This window comes from Callionymus lyra, chromosome 7 (assembly GCF_982586985.1).
Source record: "Callionymus lyra chromosome 7, fCalLyr1.hap1.1, whole genome shotgun sequence".
Lineage (NCBI taxonomy): Eukaryota > Metazoa > Chordata > Actinopteri > Syngnathiformes > Callionymidae > Callionymus > Callionymus lyra.
The window spans coordinates 24,888,848-24,911,362 of NC_141824.1; the positions used below are offsets into that span (position 1 = coordinate 24,888,848).

Here is a 22,515-nt window from a genome sequence, read left to right on the forward strand (position 1 = left end):
AAATTTTTCTCAAAAATCGACATTTCACTTTATAATCAGTTCAACCTGCTGTATTCATTTTGTTTATACTCACTGACTGAGGTATATAAGACTAAAGTATCTGTCAAAGACCTTTGAAAAGCTGTACCGCAGGGCTTTCCCAGTATTAGTCTGCGAGGCTCAGTAATATTACTCCGAGATAATCATTTTTCTGCTAGGCTTTGTAGTAATACTCAGTGAAACTACATAGTATTACTGCAAGACTCCGTAGTATTACTCAAAGAGGCTTCTTAGGAGTACTGAGCGAAACTGTTGTGTAACTGCGCAAGGCTCGTAGTAGGTTCGTAGCATAACTCAGGAAAACTACTTCATATTGATCGGCGAGATCTGGTAATATTACTATGCCAGTCTTTGTACTATAACTGCTTTTGGCTCTGCAGTATTACTCCACAAAGCTTCGTAGGATAACTCTGCTAAACTACGTATATTACTCTGTGAGTCGTATTAATGAAGGAGCGTCTTAGGAGTACTCAGCCAAACTCAGTTGTCTTTGTAGTATTACACTACCAGGCTTCGGAGTACAACTGCTTGAGACTCCGTAGTATTACTCTAAAATGCTTCTTAGGAGTACTCAGTGAAACTCCGTTGTATAACTGCACAAGTATTTGTAAGTTTACTCAACCAGGCTCCGTAGTCAGTCGCAGAATAATACTACAAAGCCTTAATTTGCCTTATGTATGGAAATACCGATTAATTGATGTTGCAGTTTACAGTAAAAAATACTGTATTTCAATCCGTTGAAAGATCCAAACCATTGCATTCTGTCACAACAAATGGATTCGTCCTTGTTTTGATGCTGGAATGTTGAGGAAATGTAAACGTAAAGATGTAAATCTATCATCACCAGACATAATACACACAAACTTACTTGGATAAGAAGTTCAGTAAAAGCCTTTTGTCTCAGCTCTTGTATTTGTTAACTGAGACGTTACATTAATCCGCCTCATGTCGACACGAGAACGTTCATTAGCAGCGTTTAGAAACATAAAAAGATCGGCCCGGCGTTCCGACAGGAAGTCATTTGTAATCCGGGGTTTTCCGGGATCCAAACGACCTCAAGATGAATACGTGTGTTTGTTTCTGCTTTTAATTTCCTTTTGTTTCATTTGAATTTGCAACGCGGCACAAAGAAAAATGCAAACTATCTCAGATAAAGATGATTTATATTCAAAGTCATTATGCTAATGGCTACGTTAAATATGTGCTCCGGTGATCTGCCCGGAATCCTGCGACGCCACGATTAACTTCGGAAATTAATTGGAATCATGTATGTTTAATTAATATCTCATTACGGTGTTGTTTCTCAGCGAAGGAAGACGCACGCAAACACAAGAGCTGTGCTCCTACTGGAATATTCTTTTATTGTTATCATCATTTGTATCACTGCTTCTCTTTTTACATTTGTTCATTTCATTTGAGGGGTATTCACAGAGATGTGAGGGGGCATGAGATTCACAGTGATAGGCAAGAGGTTAGCTATTCAATAAAAATGAAACACACACGGACGCAGACATAGTACTCAGGCGCACACACACACACACACTCACGCGCACACGCACACTTTGTGGCAGCTACAACATCCGGACAATCAAAAAGTTCCACAATGTCAAATCAAGAGACAAAAACAAAATCTGATATGGCGTCACAAGTAGTTTTGAGCAGAAAATCAGAATTTTTCAAAGTGCTTAAAAATTAGTATTTAATGGGTTATAAATCCCTTTTTTTATACGAAATGCTGAATTAAAATTTCACATTTTTTTTAATAACATAATAAACAAAGAGCATCCTTATTTGATCCTGAGAGGAACGTTTCTTTTTTGTTGTTTTTTTTCCATCGCGAGAATGTTTTTTCAAAGTTCACCATTTCATGTGTTGCCGTCGAATATTTACTTCCTCTGCTCCGCGACCGTTGCATTGTTTTAATCACAGAAAGTGTTAAGTGATGAAGTGCTTCGAGTTAAGTGCTGAGACGGTTTTACTTAAAAGTGTTTTTTTTTTCTTTCTTTTTTTCTTTTTTCTGAGAACAAAAGAGCCAGGATTATATTGTGCGTCACGTGACGGATGTTCTGCTTCCTCAGAAAGACAAACGAGAATATGGCTTTCATACACAAACACATGTCGAACAGAACCGGTAATAAGTCGAACAAACACAAACAGCATCTTGTCATCATTGCATTTTTTCCCTTTTGGATCGTGGAATGTGCGGGACAACCTTTTTTATTTTTATGTCCCCAACAGTGTGCTTTAAGTTTGCAGACTTTTTTTTTTTTTTTTCATTAAAGTTCCATAGAAAAACACCAGGGCCTCCCTTTTTAAGCGGAACCCGATAAATCAAAATCACCCGATAAGAGATGACTCCTGTAATACTGCGATAATAAAAATTTATATTCCAAAGTGACTTCCTCTCACACAGACAAGTCCGTCGCTCTACTGCAGGGGTTAATGGGGTTAATCGGGGGGGTGAGGGGGCGTGTGAGCTGAGGGTCTTCATGGTTGGACTTCTATGTACAATATGGCTTCTCTGAGCGGAAGAGACAACACAGTCACGGAGAGTTCATTATCGACACAGTCTTGAGGGACGGACCGTCAAAAGTTTCCATGTGGCGTTTTATTTTCTCGCCGCCGCTCGTGCGCGACGCTCCCCCCCCCCCCGCGGCACCGACGTGTCACCGGCTTCAGATCGCGGTTATTCGGCCGCTTCTCCAATTAGCCTCGTCCTCCCGAGGCTTATTGTCCTGCCACGCCTGTCTCTCCTGCCCTTTTCAACGTCTCTCTCTCTCTCCCTCCGTCTGATCCGTCCTTCATTTCTCGTCGGTCTTCAGTCCTCCTCGGAGCCGGCGGCCCCCCTCAGTCCGTTCATACAGAAGGACAGGCTGGAGGAGAAGGGGCTGTCAGACGGGGAGAACCCACTGAAGGGTGGCAGACCTGCCAGCCGCTGCAGGTGGGGGAAGAAGGCCGGCGGGGGTCCCTTGTGGTGGTCCGAGCGTAGCTGCAGGCCGTCGCCGTGTCCCGCGCTGTGATGATGGGAGGGCGGGAGCTCAGGGGGGGCGTAGCGGATGGTGCTCGGGGCGTAGAGGCTCTGCGGGCCCTGCGGGCCGAGGGCCAGCGGGTGGAAGAGGACCCGGCCTGCCGCCCCGCCCGCCGCCAGTCTCTGCAGGAGCTCGAAATCCGGGTTGCCGCCCCCGCCCCCGTTTCCCCGGCCGACCATGGCCCGCTCCTCCCGGGGCAGGGGGGACGCCACGGACAGGACGGGGGACAGCGCGGGGGACGGCGGGGTGAACAGGCCCTTGACGGGGGCGTCGCTGCTGGAGGAGTCCGGGATTGGGGTGGTGGGGCTGTCGCCGTTCAGGCTACTGGACGGGGTGTGCGCGTGGGAGGGCTGCGGCTGGTTGGTGTGCGGGTGGGACCCCCAGCGCCCCCCGGTGGTGAGGGCTTCGTGCTCAGTCTTGATGCTGGGGTTCCCCGGGAGCGAGGACGGCGCCACCACGCTCTTCAGCTGCTGGATCACCGGACGCCCGTTGTGGACCCGGCTCCCTCGGTCCCCCCGGGTCGGGGTGTCCCCGCCTCGACCGGGCTTCCCGCCTCCCCCGGCGTCCTCCTGCTTCAGCTTGTCCCCCCCTTGCTCCCACTCATCCTCCTCCTCCTCCTCCTCCTCCTCCTCCTCCTCCCCCTCGCTCTCGCTGGCCAGGTCCGAGGAGGCGGAGACGCTCTCCTCCGCCTGCCGGAGCTCCTCCAGGCGGCGCCGCGACTCCGGCGGCGCTCCTTCGGGGTCGGACCTCAGCGGGCGCTTCCTCCGGTCCTCGGCCTGCCCGGCGGCGGCGGTTGGGGGGAACTTCTCCCTCCCTTTGGAGTCGGGGTCACTCTTCCCCAACGAGGCCTTCCCGGGCTGCGATCCTGAGGAGCAAACTCACAAGTTAACACAACAACAACACAACCGAGGCGAGGTATAAGTATTACCTCTGGTCTGTGGGGAGGGGTCCGGGGGGGACGCGCTCACTCGGAGTCGCTCCGCTCTCACACTCTCGGGGAGCTGCAGCAGGTCCAGCGGCGTGTCGGGGAGCTCGGTCGGACTAGAGGATCAGGAGGAACGAGTCAAGTCACTGGTGTAATTACAGTCATTACGAGAAACAGTGAATTCTGATCCATTTGTTGTCATTATCAGCTTCAATTAGTGCTGAAGCTGCGTGGGCTCGTGTGCTCGTGTCGACTCACACAAAAGCGCAAAAAGAAAAGCAGCGGCTAATGGAGTGTGCGGTAAATAAAATTAAAAGATTAATGTGGTATTATCCCACAAATTGTCGTACCAATGTCACAGCAAAGTCGTTTTCTGGAGCGCGGGTTATCGGAGCTTTACCTGCACCGTTCTCTTCCCTCTAGTGTGAGCGAGGAGCAGAGAATTCCCAGGGAAGTCACTCAATATTCCTTTGTTGTGCGATCGTCATGTTCAACACACAACCTGTGGTGTTGCCAACAATTTTTTTCTATTTGAATTTGAATAATTTTCCATCAAACACGTTGAAATATGAACTTTAATTTGCATGTAGACGATTAGGGATGAACTGACACACTTTTAATCATCAAAGTACACACTGGTTTGTTAAAAGGGACTTTTTTTGTTGGTTTTGTGAGTCATTTGTTAAAAGCAATGTTGAACTGAAATCACTTCCATCCCTGATGGACCCTGGCAGGTAAAATGTTGACGGTCCCTTGAGCAAGTTAAATGATGCACCAACCTATCAAAACACACACACACCTACATATCCACACACACACCAACATATCCACACACACCAACATATCCACACACACACACACCAACATATCCACACACACCAACATATCCACACACACACACCAACATATCCTCACACACACCAACATATCCACACACACACACACCAACATATCCACACACACCAACATATCAACACACACACACACCAACATATCCACACACACACACACCAACATATCCACACACACCAACATATCCACACACACACACCAACATATCCTCACACACACCAACATATCCACACACACCAACATATCAACACACACACACACCAACATATCCACACACACCAACATATCCACACACACACACACCAACATATCCTCACACACCAACATATCCACACACACACACCAACATATCCTCACACACACCAACATATCCACACACACACACCAACATATCCTCACACACACCAACATATCCACACACACACACCAACATATCCTCACACACACCAACATATCCACACACACACACACCAACATATCCACACACACCAACATATCCACACACACACACCAACATATCCTCACACACACCAACATATCCACACACACACACACCAACATATCCTCACAAACCAACATATCCACACACACACACACCAACATATCCTCACACACCAACATATCCACACACACACACCAACATATCCTCACACACACCAACATATCCACACACACACACCAACATATCCTCACACACACCAACATATCCACACACACACACCAACATATCCACACACACACACCAACATATCCTCACACACACCAACATATCCACACACACCAACATATCCACACACACACACACCAACATATCCACACACACACACCAACATATCCACACACACACCAACATATCCACACACACCAACATATCCACACACACACACCAACATATCCTCACACACACCAACATATCCACACACACACACCAACATATTCTCACACACACCAACATATCCACACACACACCAACATATCCACACACACACACCAACATATCCACACACACACACACCAACATATCCACACACACACCAACATATCCACACACACACACACCAACATATCCACACACACCAACATATCCACACACACACACACCAACATATCCACACACACCAACATATCCACACACACACACACACCAACATATCCACACACACCAACATATCCACACACACACACACCAACATATCCACACACACACCTACATATCCACACACACACACACCAACATATCCACACACACCAACATATCGACACACACACACACCAACATATCCGCACACACACACACCAACATATCCACACACACACCAACATATCCACACACACACACCAACATATCCACACACACCAACATATCCACACACACACACACCAACATATCCACACACACCAACATATCCACACACCAACATATCCACACACACACACCTACATATCCACACACACACACACCAACATATCCACACACACACCTACATATCCACACACACACACCAACATATCCACACACACACCAACATATCCACACACACACACCAACATATCCTCACACACACCAACATATCCACACACACCAACATATCCACACACACACACACCAACATATCCACACACCAACATATCCACACACACACCTACATATCCACACACACACACACCAACATATCCACACGCACACCTACATATCCACACACACACACCAACATATCCACACACACACACACCAACATATCCTCACACACACCAACATATCCACACACACACACCAACATATCCACACACACACCAACATATCCACACACACACCAACATATCCACACACACACCTACATATCCACACACACACACACCAACATATCCACACACACACACCAACATATCCACACACACCAACATATCCACACACACCAACATATCCACACACACACACACCAACATATCCACACACACACACCAAGATATCCACACGCACACCAACATATCCACACACACCAACATATCCACACACACACCAACATATCCACACACACTAACATATCCACACACACACACACCAACATATCCTCACACACACCAACATATCCACACACACTAACATATCCACACACACACACACACCAACATATCCACACACACTAACATATCCACACACACACACACCAACATATCCTCACACACACCAACATATCCACACACACTAACATATCCACACACACACACACACCAACATATCCTCACACACACCAACATATCCTCACACACCAACATATCCACACACACACACACCAACATATCCACACACACACCTACATATCCACACACACACACACCAACATATCCACACACACACCAACATATCCACACACACCAACATATCCACACACACCAACATATCCACACACACCAACATATCCACACACACCAACATATCCACACACACACACACCAACATATCCTCACACACACCAACATATCCTCACACACACACACACCAACATATCCACACACACCAACATATCCACACACACACACACCAACATATCCTCACACACACCATCATATCCACACACACCAACATATCCACACACACACACCAACATATCCACACATACCAACATATCCACACACACACACACCAACATATCCTCACACACACCAACATATCCTCACACACACACACACCAACATATCCTCACACACACCAACATATCCACACACAAACACACACCAACATATCCTCACACACACACACACCAACATATCCTCACACACACACCAACATATCCACACACACCAACATATCCACACACACACACACCAACATATCCACACGCACACCAACATGTCCACACACACCAACATATCCTCACACACACCAACATATCCACACACACACACACCAACATATCCTCACACACACCAACATATCCACACACACACCAAAATATCCTCACACACACACAAACATATCTACACACACACCAACACGTCTACACACACACACCTACACATCCCCACACACACACCAGCATGCCTACACACACACACCTATACATTCCCATACACGCACCAACACATCTACACACACACCAACATGTCTACACACACTAACATGTCTACACACACACACCAACATGTCTACACACACACACACACACACACACACACACACACACACACACACACACATACACACACACACACACACACACACACACACACACACACACACACACACACACACACACACACACACATCCAGAGTCCAATATATCCACACACACACACACACACCCAGAGTCCAACATATACACACACACACACACACACACATAGTCCAACATATATATACACACACACACACACACACACACACACACACACACCTAGAATCCAATATATACACACACACACCCACACACACACACACACACCCAGAGTACAACATATCCACACACACACACACACACACCCAGAGTCCAACATATCCACACACACACACTCACAAACACGTCTACACACACACCTACACATCCCCACACACACACCCAGAGTCCAACATATATACACACACATACACACACACACTCACAAACACGTCTATACACACACCTACACATCCCCCCACACACACCCAGAGTCCAACATATCCACACACACACGCACACACACACACCAACACGTCTACCCACACACACACATACAGAGCTGGACACCATGTTTACGTTTCTTGCTCAAAGTAAACTTTTTAAACAAGTGTTGATTAAGAAGTGAAGAGAAAACACAAGTATGTCATGAACACTGTAAAGTATAAAGTAAATCATATAAATAACTATGATTTCAGCCTGAACTGAAAACTCTTCTGTGTGTGTGTGTGTGTGTGTGTGTGTATTCTTCAGACACGCGTGTGTTCGTCACCACGTGCACATAATGTGCTGAGCTTTCATGCAACTTTTCTCATCATCACTTCCTCGTCCAGTGAGGTTCTGGTTTCATCAGCAGACCTTCAAAGCGGCTCTGAACTCAGCAGGGGTCAGAAGCGCTGGTGTCAGCAGTCCTGGACCAGGAGCTCGGGACTGACCTGAGAACGTAGTTGACCCAGATGACGTTGCGCTCGTGCGGGGCCTTGTGGTTGATGGAGACGGTGGCGTTGGACTGGATCCACAGGTAGCCCCCCCTCCTCTGCAGCCAGCGGTAGTACCCGGTCACCACCTGACCCTTCCTCAGCACTGGGGGGACAACAGGTCACCGTGAGCGGCTGCAGTTCGCGGCGCGGCCAGTAGAGGGCGCCTGAGATGCTTGTGTCTGCTGTGAACAGGCCTCTTCATTCATCAGGCGCCCCCCCCCCCCCTGACACCAGATAAAGGACTCACAGTCTTCGTGGCTCTGCCGGAGGTTCTCCAAATCTTCCACATGGACGAAGTGGTAGCAGGTGTGACCCACCACCTCAGCTGGGGTCAGATCCATGTACTCCGATATCCTGGATGTGCATGAGAGTGAGTCACTAACACTGATCTGTGATCAGCTCACTTTTAAATCAAGCTACATTTTCATCACTTAAAGTGATGGTTCACCTTCAATTCAAACGTCACTCATTTTCTACTCACCCGTGTCGACTGATTACGGGATTATTTTCAAAGTAATCTGTGTCCTTTAGGAGTTAAACATGAAATGTATTTCCACACTCAGTTTCCTTCGTCCTCCTTGTCAAAAAACAAACATCCAAACACCTCCAAGTTGCTCGTCTTTAATGTCCATCTTATATCTAAGCCTCAATATAAGGAGTTGTTCTAATTTTTTTTTAAATAAGACAATAATTTGAGATTGTTTTGGGCAAAATGTCACCGACGAGAGTAAATCTTGTGCACTGATACCAGCAATAATTGTCAGTGTGGAGACGTTTGGAGCTTCGGCTACTAACACATATCAAAATATATACAAAATGCAATATTTTTGTCTTTATACTCAACAAATTCTCGTCAAATGTCGGAGCTTCAATACAAGATTTATGTTACAGGTGAACAGCATTGATGTATTTGGAGGTTTTTAAAGGTCAACTAATGTGTTAATTTAAGTGTGTCTTAAATAGATGTTGGACTCTATTGTACACATCAGTAAAAGTATGTGTTTGTACAAAACTCTCTTTTCATTTAAATATTTAAATTAGAAAATGTGCTTAAGCCCCGCCCACTGAAAATGATTATTTTCCTGGAGATTAAATCTTGTTTACCATAGCCACACCCAGTCTGCTGTGATTGGTCAAACTCAAGTTTGTCGCCGTGTGTCATTAATTCTGGAAATCCCCACTTTCAAGGTACTCGTTGTATAAATAAAGCAGGGCCGATTACATCTGGCTGGAGGAGGAGGAGTGAAGCCATTATTACATCATTATGGACAACGCTCTCGTAACCTCTCGTTTGCCAAGATTTCAAATGTGGGAAAACTTCATAAAGTATTAACTTCAAAACATCGTGATGACTTCAACATTTGAAAGAGTAGAAAATGAGTGAAGTTTGAATTTTGAAAGTGTTCTTTCACTTTAAGGAATTAATGGTTTCTCCTGCTGCTCACCTGTTCTCACAGTAGGTGACCTGCAGGTCCATGTTGACCCGGAAGACAAACATCTGGCTCTCCATGCGTACTTCATTCAGCGTGGAGGGCGGGAGAGTGTGGGCCAGAGCCACCAGACCCAGGGGCCTCCGCATGGCCCGCGTGGACCCGGGCACGAGAGCCGGGCGACACCTGATCCTCCCGGTCACATGGATCACCTGAGAAGACGAGGAGTAATAACCATAAAACAACAACCATCAGTCGGCGGAACGACGATCGCAGCGAGCGGCAAATATTCATCTGTGGATGTTTAACATAAACATAAAGCCCATTTTGGATTCTGGAAATGCAGCGGCGCCGCACACTCATCTGTTGTGCAACAATCCCGCGTGAGATAAGGTCGTAACCATAAAACACCGCGAACGAGCTGACAGAGCTGTGAAACACTGGCGGGGAACAACAGAGTGACACAATGGCGCTTGTCATTCGTCCACAACGTTAATGTGGAGGAGAATAAATGATTTAAAAACAAATATATATGCGAAAGAATGCAGCTTGACGCGCCCAGTAGAAATATGACTGTGTAGGAAAAATATTCATGACGTTCTTATCAACATTTTTTGATTTTCTAGAACGACAGATTGAGGTCTTGTAAGGTCAAGATAAAGTCACAAGCTTTTCATCAAAAACATTTTTTTAAACATCGGATTTCATGTGATTTGGTCTTTAACAAACAATGTATTTAGACATACTTATCACTAGCATTGACTAGATTTATTTAATAACATAAGTACATATTTTTTCATTATATTATGTCATATATATTCCACGTCTGCTGTCACACTTTTGGAAAATTCTATTGGATTTTGTTGTGATTCTTGTAACAGATAAAAGATACCTGCTAGCTTAGCTAGCTTATAGCATATCAACTAGCTAAGTTGCTAGCATCATAGCAACTTAGCTAGTTGACAGTGTCAGTACAGGATTGAGACATTAATCTCCTTTAACGTTATAAAATAAAATGTACATATCTAGTATAACAGCTGAAAGGAGACGTGGAAATAAAACTAGAATCAAAATCTTATTTACAAACTAAAATATTCTGACTCTTATCTTGTGTTTTTATAAATAATTTGACTTGTCTAATAAGTGATAAGAGCTTTTTTATCTTCTATACGAGAGTGTTAGTGTTTAATTCACACAATTGCATAACATTAAATTCAGTGTGCTTTTAGAAAATATTTCATATGAAGCCGAGTGGTCATTTTATAGTTGCAATACTTCTTGAAGATTGTAAAAAATGATATGAACGTTGATGAAGCTAACATGTGTGTACATCATCAATGTGGTACTTTAGACATATCAATAAAATCAATAAATATCAATAAAGATTAATGAATGAATCTTTTTATTTGAAACAAATAACTTACAATATCGTACAGTTAGACAAAGTCACCACACATAGTCCATTCTCTGTCCCTCGAATCATTTATGTATGACTCCTTAAATAATAGAGATATTAATTATTAAATGTTTTTTTAATTTAAGTTAACAAAGGTTCGCTGTTTGTCGCCTGTTAACTGCATTACAGAACATAAGAGTCAAGTTAAGTAATGTCATGAACTAACAAGCAACCTAGATCTTGTAGTATCCCAGTTTTAAAATAAATGTTTGTATCATGACTAAAATTGAGTGCATCTCATCTGTGTTGGGGTGAAGGCGGTTCACCATACGTACTCTTTTACATGGACATGTGTTCTTTTGAGGTGCTGCCCATAGCAAAACTATTTATCCATGTATTCAGAATATGAGTTAAACTAAGTTAGAAGTGCCTAAAAAACACTCAGTCTTATCCAAAAGCCCTCAAAACTTTTCGGATTTATCCCACGGACCATCAGTTAGACACGTGTCTTGGATTATTAATTTTCAAAAATGCAAAAAGGAAACGACTCCGGATTCTAAGAACAAGTGTATTAATCTTAGTCTAATTAGTCTTTGTGACTACCTCTATTAATATTATTATTTTAAACTATTTTATTTGTCTTCCTTTATTGATTTATCTTAAGTATTTGAGTTGCTGTTGGTGTCATTATTTTTTCTTTGTTTTCTTTATATTCTTTGTTAATAATTATAAGAAGTTACTGTTATTCCTGTTTATTAATTGTGTCATATATGTAAATCTTGTGTATATATATACATATATATATACATATATAATAATTTAATTTAAATTGTGTAATTGTGTAAAGTTAAAATGGTGGGAAAAATACAATTCTCTTTTTTTGCGCTTTTTTATTAATCTTGTCTTTTGATTTGGTTGTTTTTGAATGTACTAATGACCTTTTGACCCGACTCTCCTGACTTCAGTCGCTTCTCATTCCTTGTTGTGTTTTGTTTAACTCATGCTGGATGGTTCATGGTCACATGAACTGTTGTTCAAGAGCCTCTAAACCCTCACCTTGTATCCAGAAGACTTGACGTGCAGGCCTCTCTTGGTGAGCGTGGACTTCATCCTGATGAAGAATCCACGTTCGCTCGTCTCGTCCACAGGAGTGTGAGGACTGGACGGAGCAGCTGAGGACAGCGGTGGTGATTTTAAACAAACTTTTCACAAACTCCATCTTCGACTTTGACTCAGTACCAGGTTCCGGAGTCCCGGCCAGGGACGAGGCGGAGGCGGAGCTGGACGCGCTCTCGGGCCCCGTGTGGCAGCCGGCCTCGGCCCTCAGGTGCGGCCTGATCCCGAGTCTCTCCGCCATCTCCACGTGGTCCGCAGGGTGGATGTAGTCGAACACGCTGCTGCCGGTAAGCTCCACCTGGAGGCAGACACACAGCTTAGAGCAGGAACACACACACACACACACACACAAAATCAATATGTGTTATGACAGGAAAATGAAAACGTTGCTCTGGGTTACAATTCAACGAGGAGTGTTGGAGGTTGTAAGACATTCCTACACACACACACACACACACACAGATGCATTAGTCTCAGAGGACTAAGTGACTCCAGTGTTACACAAATAAAAGCAGGGAGATAGAAATCAATCGTATTTGCTGATTAAAAACAGGTGAACTCCGAGTCTCTCCAAAGGTCGCATTACTATTTTTATTCCGCTCGGCCCAGCCTGCTCTTCATTTAGTAGCCGCCGGCAGTCCATCCCAGCAGGCATAAAGAGCGGCGCCGCAGCTCATACAACTCTATATGATCCCATCATCATAATACATCACCGTCGCATCTCTAATCATTTAAAGGTAATAATGGCGGCGCTCGTGCATGACATCCATAAAAGCAGCACAATCGTCGCAGGTGCGACTCCCAAGACATGTGTGTACACCGACACACACACACACACACGGGCCGTGCGATACATCCGTGCACGTGGGCAGGAGTGTTTTATCTGATAACGCTGCAGCAGCCTCACACCCTTGTCTGTAGGACACAGCCATTTATTACCGGATTAGAGCCATTTACTGCGAGCTTTATGGGAGCCTCAGCAGGCCCTCAAGGACATCACAGCCGGAGAGCCGGGCAGGCGGGAGCGGGGACGGATTGGAGTGACGGGAAGAAAGGTGGAGGAAACCCCCAGCGGGGATAAAGTGCGGTGAACTGGGCTGTCTCTGAGGGGATGCCCGCTTTAAGGGGCGAGTTTAACACCCGTTATAAAAGGCCAAACTGCAGACATAAAATAACTTGACACTCGTATTTTTATACGAGTTTGTCAGAGTCGCAGATAGCAGCGTGCAGGACGACAAATGGAAAAAAAAGGCGATGACATAGACAAGATGTTTAGCAGCAACAATGTATGTGGCCCTTGATCGAATTTATGGCCAACCGGGGGTCAAATACAACAGTTTTCGTCTTTTTTCTCAAGAAAGTCTGAAAAACAACCTTCTTTTCTTCTTCATTATTCATTTTAAATTTTCCCTCTCAATTTTTGAGACTTCTTGTACACTTATATCTTTCACATGTTTTGTCTACACTTATACAACTTATATTTTAATGATCATAACTGGTAAATAAAACGATCTTCTCTTATTAAAATACCACTTTCTTCAGTCATGTTGTTTCATTTTCTATTTTGTTCTTTCACTTTTAGACGATTAGAGACTAAAATATTTGACCAAGGACAGGCCAGTGACCCATCATCACCGTTTCCAAGTATGTTATGTTCTTTTAATCCTCTTCTTTTAAAGTTTACATCTTCATTTGGTTCTTCACCAATTCCTTCTATTTATGAAAAATGTTCAAATATATCCAATTTCATTTTATTAAACATGCATTTGTTTATCATACATATTGATCTGTTCACTTCAAAAACACTTAAATAATGTACATTTTACATATTTCATTACTCATTATTACATTTTTAATCAATATCCCTGTACATCGTTTCCTTTTACGACCCTGATTTCCCCTTTGAATGCATTTGTCTCTCACAGTTATATAATTATTTTCTTGTCTTAGTTATGAAGTACAATACATCCAGATTTAGGCCGGACTGTCATGAATCTAGATATATTTCTCCTCCTTTTTTTGGATTTGCACTTCAACGCAACTTTTATCTTACCCTCCAAAAATTTAAAATATTGCCCCTTAAAGCAGTTGTTAAGGACACTTAAATCAGTTTAATATACACCGACTACATGATGTTTTCTTACCATATTTTCTTGTCAACATAAAAAGGGTATTTTTAAGAACTGGAATGTGTATTACTGCGTTCATGAAATGCAATAAATGGCCACCCTAGGCAACAGTTGATGTTTGGAATAATAGGCTGAATCATAGCAAAGGCAGGTTTCTTTCAAGGCTTTCATGCATACAGGTGGAGATGAACAAGAGAAGGTTTTCTAAAGGAACAAAAGTGGCCAGTGGGTGAGAAGGAACATCGATTCATGGCGACAATGTGAGGTGCTGGAACAGGATGTGTTGAAGAAATATCTCAATCAAAAACAGTTTGAAGACCTTCAGTGGCGGAGATGTTGGATATTCGAACACTGACGTAAACAAACTTAAAATCCTTGCAGAAAGAGACAAAATCAAGCTAACATAAGCTAATGGGCTCACGATAGAGATGCTTGTCATGTTTACAGAGTCGTGGGATTTTTTTAAAATATCCTTAGATGTTCAATGCAGCAACATTCTAGGTCATATTTTCTGGTATTCACTGGTCGACAGAAACACTTTGACACAAAAGTGATACTGATCAGTCAAATAATGTTTCGTCTTTAACCTTGGCTTGTTGTCATCAGGATCACGCCGAGCTAAAAGGGAATATCTTTGAGATTGAACGTAATCCTCGGAATGTGTGCAGATATATTTAACCTCATAATGTCAATAAAAAGATTAAGTTATAAACAAACCAAAACCTGTGATTCGCTGTGATGATAACTTTATAAAGGTGTGGAGAGAAAGTGGTGGTATAAATATATGGGAACTAGAAAAGAACACAGTTTAGACCTCAGTCAAGCAGCTCTTTTAACCCTTTTTCTGTCCTACATTCTATATCAACAAACTCCTTTTTTAAATTTTCATTGATATCATAACCAGCCAATCTCTAATGAGCTAAATGAAATGTTTTCCGAATGTCACTCGCACAACCCAGTAGAAAGCGAGGGATCCAGAAAATCACCAAAATGTTTTCTTCACTTCAAATCTCTCATTGTCAAAATTTCCTGGTAATATAATTAGAATCCATTCATGCATTTATTTTTTAACTCAACTTCCTTGGTAGAGGTAGTTAAACTTTTAGAAAGCAGAATTTATTTAAAAACATTTGAATCAAGTTTTATTTAATTACATTTTTAAGGAAATAACTTAAGTTTAACTCCTTGGTTCAAAGAGAAATATCATAAGTATATAACAGAAGAAGATTACTGTTTCACAAAATAATTAAAATAAATAAAGATTTGTATTTTTAATTAGAAACAAATTACATTTTAAAATAAAAGCAATGATTCAATGCAAAGAGAAAAAATGTGTCAAAAATAAACTCAATTAGAAAAAACTTGAGTCTCAAAATGTTGATTTTAAGAACTAAATAAGTCAAGTGTTGAAGCAGCTAGAAGTGTCAGAGATGAAGATTACCAAGTGATTCATTGTCAAAGAACACGATCGTGAAGCTTAAATCCTTGAGCTCTAGCTCAGAAGTTTGGAGAGGAAGTCAGAGCAGGAGTTATATGATGACATGAAGATCAGAACATAATCGAGATGTTAAAATCAAATTCCAAAATAAGATGAATGACACAAAAAGCCAAACAAATGTTGTCCTCTGCAGTGAATGTTTAAAAACACAAACATGACGTCACAGAAGCATGACTCATCAGAATAATCTTGCACCGTGAGACTGAAATACAACAGAAACATTATAGAAATGTATTAAAATCTTAAAATCTTTCACTTCATTTCATGATCTATGAAGTTTCAACATGAGTATATCAACTTTATTAAATAACTATATTAAAATGCTGACTTTAGACTCGAGCCCTTCATACGAACACACGGCAGCGTTTGAAAAAAAAAAGTGTTTTGGATTCACTCCTTCATTATGACATTTATATCGTGTGAATCTTCAAACGGCGACCGGCTCTACAGAGTAAATGTTGTTTTTGATCCGGCGTTTCTCCGCCGTGTAGATAAAACATCAGCTGTGCGATAACTAGGTGTGGATTTCTTTTTTTTCTGCCAGATTTCTTTTGATTTCGACATCAAAACTGACTTTTTCATGAATATTTAAATACCAATGTTTTTTTATCTATATGAAAGAGGCTGGATATTTGACAAGCAATTAGAGTGAGTTTATCAAACTCTGCCTGAACCACGGATTTATGGGTAAGATTCAGGAATTCTGGAGTTTTTCCCCCCGGACCGGACCTGAAGGAGACAGAAACGTCTCGGCCCTGTAGTGTCGGGGAAAAAAAAAAACAATGTTGAGAGACAAACGGGTCCTTACAGGCTTTAAGAGGTTTAAGGCCTATTGGAATAATATCACTCCATCAGGAGCCGGAGTGGAGGGATTGAAAGAAGATCAGACAAAAATGGGAAGATGAGAAAGAGCCGGAGCGATGGAGGGGATGAGCCGGGATCAGGCATTAAAACAGGTATAGGAGGCGGCGCAGACGTGTCGAGAGAGAGCGCCATCATCTAAGTGTGTGTGACTGAAGGCGCACAACGCACCTCTGTGTGTGTGACTGGACTGTCTGTTTGCGTGTCATTGCGTGTCATTGTTTGTGCGAGTGGATGTCTCTCAGTGTGTTGGTCCGGGTGACGGGAGGGGGGGGCGGTGAGGTGGGGGGGGGGGGGGGGGACGGGAGGGCATCAGGCAGGGGAAGGAGAGACATGATATAAATAATAGCAGGGGGCTTTAATATGTATGAGGCATCCGGGCAGTGGTCCACAACACACTCTCAGCCCTCACTGACTGATGGGAGGGAGGAGAGGGAGGGAGCGGGCGGGAGGGAAGAGGGGCTGCATACTAACCATTCCCAGATCAATTCTCTCCTCCCTCAATCTAGCATCCTTCTTCCCTTCTCTTTACCCCATTTATCCCCTTCCCTTCTCCTCCGAGCCTCTTCTGTCTTCCCCTCACCTCCCGTGACCCCCCCCTCCTCTGTGCACCCCCACACTTTAAATCCCTGCATGTGTCCGCTTCCCTTCATCCTCAGCACGGCCTTCCCCCGGTTTATCGGGCCGGGAGACCCTGATGAGAGGACAAATGATATCGGCGGGCGCCGAGGGAGCGGGCGGCCAGGCTGTGCCCTTGGTCAAGGTGTCTGACCTGGGCTAAGCCCGCTAAGCAACCCCCTGTCAGGGGAGAAGCCTCCAGTGTAAGCCGGGGCGGAGGGGTCAGACGGTGGGGACAGGAGACGGTCCGCAGGGGCAACATGCCCTCTAAAACAAACCACCAGTTACACTTTTTCACTCAGAACATCGTTTGTTTGTCTGTCCTCCCTCCATCCCGTGAGTCCACCCCCCTCCCCGCCTCCCCGCACCACACCCCCTCGACTTTTTTCCATTTGCGACCATAAACACGAGTCTACACACTCCCCTCCCCGTATATCCGCCAACTCTCCATATCGGCTCTATCTAGTTGTCTCTCTTCCTCATCATAAAAGCTCCTCCATCACTGCTCCAGGTATGCACAAGGTTTTGAACATAATCTGTGATCATAAATAATTTCATTAGAATGCTGATGGCTCAGGCCTGTTTGAGTAGATGTGATGGGTTAGGCCATCTGCTCAGCTGATAACAACAGCTCTGTTTTATTAGCATCTCCACCAAAGCCTCGGCTGTCTTGTTTACCTAGGCAATCCCAAGGTGAATTTCATTCCTACTGCACATTTAAACTCTATTTACACAATCACACTCTCTCTCCCGTTCACCCTCCTCCCTCTCTCGCTCACGGCTTCCCTTTGTCAGTTTTCCTTCATTCCGATAATTGTCTATTTCACTCATTTGCTCTTCTCTCCGCTTCCCATTTGTAGTTCTGGCCAATCTAGGCTGTTGTTTCAGTTTTTATACAAACATGGTTTAAAGAGTCCAAGCCTGCTGTCAGCTCGCTGTGCTAGAGGAATTGCAACTAATGTTCACTTTAAAGGGCAACTAATGTGTTGATTTAAGTGTGTCTTAAATAGATGTTGGACTCTATTGTATCATCAGTATGTGTCTGTTTGTACAAAACTCTTGTTTCATTGAAATATTTACATTAGAAAAATGTAAGCCCCGCCCATTGAAAACACTTTGTTATCCTGGAGATTAAATCGTGTTTACCATAACCAGACATGCTCTGTTGCAATTGGTCAAGCATCAAGGTAAGTCACCGCCCGTCATCAATCCCGGAAGTGTTCACCTCCAAGAGACTCGTTGCACAAACAAAGTGGGCGTAATTACAGCTGGCTGAAGGAGGAGATGTAATGGGCTTCACTCTCATAACCTCTTGTTCGACGGGAGAGAACTTTATAAAGTAATAAGTTCAAAACATGGTCATGATGAGAGATTTACTGCATCTTGGAGAGGAAGACTTCAACATTTGAAACATGTGAGTGAGTTGGGTTTCCTTGGGTTTTCATATTAGTTGACCTTGATTTCCTTTAAAATCTCAGAGTTATCTAAAAATATTGCAAATATCATGCTTTTTAACTGCAAAAGTTGTATTTAAATCTTTTGTCATCAATAACAAATCACAAAACCTGACGCACCCAATCACATTTACTGTGAAGAATATAGCGTGATACGGTAAAGCAATGGTTTGAGAGTCAATCTTCACGATAATGTGCTCCTGTCAGTTCACGACCTGGGAAATCTGCAGGATCTGTTGACGCACGAATTGGCCTCTCGCTTCTCTATGTTTATGACAACACCAAGAAGCTAATTATACAATTCAGCCTATTAGCATATGCACACGACTTTAGAGCCAAAATGTGCACTGAAAACACGATTTTGTCAGTCTGGCGATATCTAGAGAAAAGGCAAATGCCAGAATAATCCAAGTAATGTTGGAGGATCTGAAATTACACATGCTAATGAATTATTAATTTCCTTGCCATACTCATTGTAAACATGTATTATGTATCATTAACCAGCTGCTACCCATAATGAAGAATGTGAACAGAATAATTGTGTCATTTTACGAATTATTGTAGATGATGTATAGAGTAAATGTACACACTTCCACAATAAATGATCACATATATAAAGGTGAAAATAAGAAAACCAGTCATGACTCTATCCCTCCATCTACTTTCTCTTCAGGGTTGCGCAGCCAATTTCAGCATCATTGGAAAAGTAACTGGGAACCAGAAATAAGTCTCATCATAGGGCAAAATAAAACTCAACCACAGACGGGGCAAAGGATATTTATAAACTGTACCTTTTCCACAGATACTAACTCACTGCTTCAACAAACGTATTTCATCTTTTCACTAAATAAATCTTTCTTGACCAACATACAACTATCAAAACACACAATAATGCATAAGCTTTAAACTAATATTGTAGGCAAGTCAGGCTCTTGTTCCATTACAATTTAGGTAAACATGAAATAAGTGACTCTTATCACGTTTTAATTACAATTTTCATCCATTTCAAGAAACTATTTTTAATTTTCTAAATTTTTTCCTATCAAGGGTATCAATAGAAAAGTTGTCCTTCATCTTAATCGAGTCCGATCCATCCTCTTCACTCCACCTTTTCTTTTTGTGTCCAAACCATCAAAAACTGTTCTATGATGAACTCATTTCTGATCATGTCTCACTGACGTCTTATGAAAATAAGCTTCTTCAACTCTGACTTTTCTAACTCTGATGCCATAATTTATTGAACCTAATAAACCTCATCATTACATGCCTATGGTGCACCTGCCTTCACTCTCTTCTTCACCTCACTCAATATCTTTCCATATATCAGGAGGATTCACACCAAAGTCATCTATTGTACATCTCTTTTATTGAAATTAGGAAATGCAATCAATAGTTTATAAATGTTAAGAAGTAGAAGAAGCTGGTGTTGATAAGTAGAATTTAAACTATCAACACCTTCATGTGCAAGAGTTCAAAAAGAAGTTTCTGTCATTAGATGTTTGCAACTGATAATTTGACAAAGTGTTAGAGATTAGTTTGTTTCACGGTCAAGATTTAATCAACTAAAGTTTCACGGAACAATAACGGTTTTATTGCACCAGCTGCAGTTTGGCCGATCCGGCCGTGGAAATTGGACTTGCATGGCTTCATTTTTGATCCGAGGTGTCCACGGCGCAGGGTCGAGCAGGTACGTCGAGACAAAATTGGGTAGATACAAAAATAATAATGGAAATTGATTTTCTTGAGAAAAAAAAAACACAGCAAGTAAAAGCAGCTTCCCAAGGACGTCTTTTCATAGAAGAAATTTAATATTCTTTTAATGATGTCTCTTCTGCAACTAAAAATGTGAGTTTTTTTGTTCAACTCTCAATCCTTCCTTCAAAATAATAGATAACTTAAAGAGTGAGGAGCGAAACAGAGACAGAATTGAAGTCTGGGAGGTTTTTTGGTTTCAGTTCAAATGAGATTTAAATGTTCAAATATGATAATCGACTCTAATGGGACCCATGCTACGATGCTCTTAACTAAAGCAGCCATTTAAGTTCATGTTTGTGTCTGAGTATTGTGATAATAGCAGGATCATTGTGAGGACCATTAAAAGCTCCTTCATCAAGCCCCTTTTAGGGGAATTTAATGTGTCTCTTTTATACGATGAGAGTGACTTTATCTCTGAAGAAAACGACACTAACTGCTTAGTTATTGAGTTAAAATCGAAAGATACTTCAAAATGTACCCCAGCTTTAGACACATAGACTCTTGAGTTCTGTTTATTCATTCGTTAATACACTAAAAGTGGGTTGTTGAGGTCATTAAATCGAATTAGGGAACTGGATAAGCCAGACATAACAGGAGAGGACTGTGAGAATATCTAGAGATGTTGAGCAAAAAAATACATATTGTTTTATCTTTAATGACTTAAACATAAGGATCTTTATTTTAATATAAATTATGTAAAAAATATTAAATGATATGTAATAGGTAAGACGTATGGTCCCAGTTAAAAAAATAAATAAAAATCTGCATTTAACTGTGTGTTTGTATCGTGACAATTTCAGGTTAAAAGTGTGAAGCAAGTCCTGATGATAATAATAATAATACAGATTTCTATTACATTCATGATACATTGATTCTGTTCATCTCGCAAGTAATAGTTGATTTTTACCAGGGGTGTCGAGATATTTTAGCCGTCTTAGTCATCGGCAAAAAAAAATGTACCCTACAGGTCAAGGTGTCTTTTAATTTGAGGCTCAATTTATCTTAGTTATCTTAGTGTTTGTCCTAAAGCAACTTCCAGTTTTACTCTTATTGGTGACATCAATCATCTCTGTCCCTTATATTATCTAAAACAAGCAGAATCTTTATAGGTAAACATATTTGGCCCCCAGGCTTCGAGTTTTACATGCGTTTATAACCTTCCTTTCGTCAAATTTTCTATTTCATAGTAAAGTATTTATGAGCTTTTTCACCTGTAGATAGTCTCACTTATTGGAAAATTATCTTTAGAAGCTTCGTCCTCCATAAGAGGCTAGAACG

At 42.4% G+C, this 22,515-nt stretch overlaps 1 protein-coding gene across 1 annotated transcript in view; it reads right to left on the reverse strand.

Annotated features, from left to right (window-relative positions):
• Positions 1 to 1,375: 1,375 nt before the first annotated feature.
• Positions 1,376 to 22,515, reverse strand: part of npas1 (neuronal PAS domain protein 1) — a 59,691-nt gene continuing 38,551 nt past the window's right edge. The window contains exons 7-13 of the mRNA XM_087796258.1: positions 13,046 to 13,220; positions 12,863 to 12,978; positions 10,426 to 10,622; positions 9,228 to 9,334; positions 8,936 to 9,083; positions 3,997 to 4,109; positions 1,376 to 3,933 (exon numbers count right to left, since the gene is read on the reverse strand). Of these exons, the coding sequence (XP_087652384.1) occupies positions 2,858 to 3,933; positions 3,997 to 4,109; positions 8,936 to 9,083; positions 9,228 to 9,334; positions 10,426 to 10,622; positions 12,863 to 12,978; positions 13,046 to 13,220 (1,932 nt within the window). The 3' untranslated portion in view covers positions 1,376 to 2,857. The remainder of the gene's footprint in view (positions 3,934 to 3,996; positions 4,110 to 8,935; positions 9,084 to 9,227; positions 9,335 to 10,425; positions 10,623 to 12,862; positions 12,979 to 13,045; positions 13,221 to 22,515) is intronic.